The sequence below is a fragment of the Sinocyclocheilus rhinocerous genome, unplaced genomic scaffold (assembly GCF_001515625.1).
Source record: "Sinocyclocheilus rhinocerous isolate Xijiao unplaced genomic scaffold, SAMN03320098_v1.1 scaffold2466, whole genome shotgun sequence".
NCBI classification, from domain to species: domain Eukaryota; kingdom Metazoa; phylum Chordata; class Actinopteri; order Cypriniformes; family Cyprinidae; genus Sinocyclocheilus; species Sinocyclocheilus rhinocerous.
The window spans coordinates 55,548-58,877 of NW_015656265.1; the positions used below are offsets into that span (position 1 = coordinate 55,548).

General features: G+C 39.6%; 1 protein-coding gene across 1 annotated transcript in view; it reads right to left on the reverse strand.

Annotated features, from left to right (window-relative positions):
- Positions 1 to 639: 639 nt before the first annotated feature.
- The window catches only part of LOC107719949 (uncharacterized), a 29,169-nt gene continuing 26,478 nt past the window's right edge, over positions 640 to 3,330 (reverse strand). The window contains exons 5-8 of the mRNA XM_016527504.1: positions 2,454 to 2,463; positions 2,002 to 2,325; positions 1,737 to 1,871; positions 640 to 767 (exon numbers count right to left, since the gene is read on the reverse strand). Of these exons, the coding sequence (XP_016382990.1) occupies positions 640 to 767; positions 1,737 to 1,871; positions 2,002 to 2,325; positions 2,454 to 2,463 (597 nt within the window). The remainder of the gene's footprint in view (positions 768 to 1,736; positions 1,872 to 2,001; positions 2,326 to 2,453; positions 2,464 to 3,330) is intronic.

Here is a 3,330-nt window from a genome sequence, read left to right on the forward strand (position 1 = left end):
CAGGATCACCGGACTCGCCAAGCCCACCAGGACCACCGGACTTGGGACCACCGAAAAGATGCCAGCTATTCGCACTGACAATAAACGTGGGTCTGCAAAACTGGAAACCTGCCTCAAAGGCCTTGGGCCCACCTTAAAGGCTTCATGCGCCACGTTCATGATACCCAGGAACACTGACGTTGTATCCAACAGCTGAAGACTCTGGTGTGACGGCCATGCTGTGAAGAGGCCCTGGACTGTCGGCCATCTTGTGAAGAGGCTCTGGACTGGCAGCCATGTCGGGATGAGACTCTGGAAAGGCAGCCATGATGTTAAGAGCCACTGAAACCACCTCCTCTGAAGCAAACTCTGGATCTGCTTCCTCTGGAGTGGGCTCTGGATTGACAGGAGTGGACCTTGCTGCCCTTCTCTTTCTCGACCTATGCTTGAAAGTGGGGGTCGATAAGGGGTCCTGGAGTTGACTTGCCAAGGAAGGTGGGGATGGGACAGTCCCTGTGTGTAGAGTCTGGTGATGGTGTACTACCTTTCTCTCCTTGCGGAGCTGCAAGTAACTGGAGAAGTTCCAAAAATCCAATGATTCTACCAGCTCCATCTCCCAATGCAGTAGGGGTTGGTCCAGGGAGAGGTTAAAAATGTCCTTTAGAGCAGAGTCGGTGTAGCCAGGTGGGGGAAGAAGTTTCCCCAAGGGGGAAAAACCAGCAGAAAGGCCAGAACAGGGCACAGCTCGGCAAGTCGAGGGAAGGCCACACAGGAACAGGCAGAGCAGGCTTAAACAAGGAGCACACAGACACATTAGACCACATACGGCAAATAACGAAACAGCACAGGACTGCTAACACAAGGAGACTAAGTAGGGCAGGTAACAAGGGAGACCCAGGTGGAATAACTGAAACAATAATGAGGCAACAAGATGGGCGGGGTCAGACAATCGACAGGAGAAAGCACATGGCACCAAACAAACACAACATAAGCCATGTGCTTACACAAAACACACAGTGTCCTCTGGTGGCCATCCTGGGCACACCAGCTGAAGACTGTGACACAGGATGTGTAAACTAACCAAATGCTTTCACCTTGACAGTGTGTTTCACTCACCACCATTTTATTCACCTCAAAAGAAAAAAAATGCTGTTGCAAGTGTTTAAAAATAGTTTCTGCATGAAGTAGATCATAGATAATGTGATTGTAGACTGTCTACAGTTACTGTGTGTAACTGCCTGTGCCCCATATTAAAAAAAGTCTCTGCTTAACATGAAGCTGTCATTGACATTGCACAATATATAATCATAAGTGTTTCCCCTAGGTGTAGTTTTCAGTTACTATATTCAATACATATATTGACACAAGGAAATTGTGCCATTTTATGATTCAGGGATGAATGAGTGAAGATGTAATAATTAATTTTAAAATATTATTTAAAAAATAATTTATAAGAAATAATATTCTGTATAAACATTATGCCTACTTTTAAGACCATTAAGATCTTTATTTATTTATTATTATTATTTTTTATTTTTATTTTTTTTATGATTTTGTGACATTATTATTTTTTTTATAAAATTCCCCTCTAATTTGTCAACAGGGTGGTTTACTTTTGAGTTGTTTGATGTTCTATAATTTTCATCAGATTGAATAAATAAAAACATTAAAATAAATACAATATTTTTAAATTGTTAATATTTTCTTTAATATTAAATCAGCAATCAATTATATATATATATTACAATATGAAGTACTGATGTTGATTATGTTGCTGAATAAACTTACAGCCAATGAAAATATAATACCAATAAACAGAACGGAAATGATCATTACAATCATCTCTGGTTTTGGTTTTGTGCCTTCACTGGGGATTGGCCTTTCTGGTCTCTCTGGAAGACAAAAGATTTACACAGTTTTGGAGGAAAAACACAAGAAAACATAAGTGCATCCTTTCATAATGTCTACGCAAAAGAATATAGGCTGAAATATAAACTGTTTAAATCATGTGGTTTTACACACCTTTAATTAAAAGCTTAACTCTCCAGACTACTGATTCCTCTATGATGTAGCACTTGTATTCTCCTGCATCAGTGTGTTGAAGGTTGTTGAGTTTGATGGAGAAGTTTCCTCTCATATACTCCTCGGGGAAGCTTTCAGTTCTGTTCCTGTACTCTGGATCCTGTCCTTCCACAGAGACTTTACCATAAATAATGCCATAAACATTCTGGCTGCTGTGTCTCCAATACACACCTATGCCTTGAATGGTATGCGGAGGATCTTTAGAAGAACAAGGTAAAACAGCAGAGCCTCCAATAAAACCCACAACAGTCTCCTGCAGAGACACTGAAAACAGAGAGTATGATACAAGATACCAAGTTCAGCAGGCAAGAATGGTAGAATTGCTTTACAAATAATTCTTCATTTTAGTGCTCACCTCCATTTATAAACAGAAACACAGGTAGAAAACACACCTGTGAATACCTGTAAACACAGAGTCAACACTTAGTCAAAGTCAACGTCTATGGATTAAAAAAAAAAGAAAGAAAATAATATACAAGTAGATCATAAAATTATAAAGTCATCAGTTTCTACAGACTTCAAATAAAAAATTATTACGCTTTAGTTTAAGTGAGCTCTTTGTATGGACTTAGTTTAACTTATTAGAATCCAGGGGTGGGCAGTATTTCAGATACATGTATTTAAAATATGTATTTGAAATACAAAATATTATTTTGTATTTTAAAGCCTTTGAAAAAAAAATCAAATGTATTTTGTATTTAAATACATTTAAGATCAGTATTTTGCGGATTTGTATTGGGCGATGGAATGGGGTATTAATGGTTATGAACGAATGAATGAAACGCATTTGTCCGTGTTTCACTCCGTCTCGACTCGCGCTTGCGGAAAGCACTTGAGAAACAGTGTCTCTTCCGCGGCTCGGTACGCTTTCAACTCGTTTTTTAGTCTGGAGCAAGACTGTACGACATTCACATTACATGATTTGACTGATTTTTACGTAGAAAGGGCGACAGCGCACCACATTAAAAGAAATTATCATTCATGTTTTCATAACCGCTGGCCAAATTAAAAAATGAAACTAAAATTAAATCGTTTTTGAGAGCAAGGGGGCCCCCTGGTGTTTCGGGGGCCCCACAGCTTGCGTATTTTGCATATAGGGAGGATCGGCTCTGAGCCAAGAGGGTCTAGCTGCAGCCTCGCACTTGCACTCTCAGACTTGCACTCTCAGACACTTGCGCTTCCGCTAGCGACGTCACTTGCAGTCTTTTATTTTTTTTATTTTGTTCTATTTATTGATTACTTTTTGTTTGAATCTCTCAACATTTTACA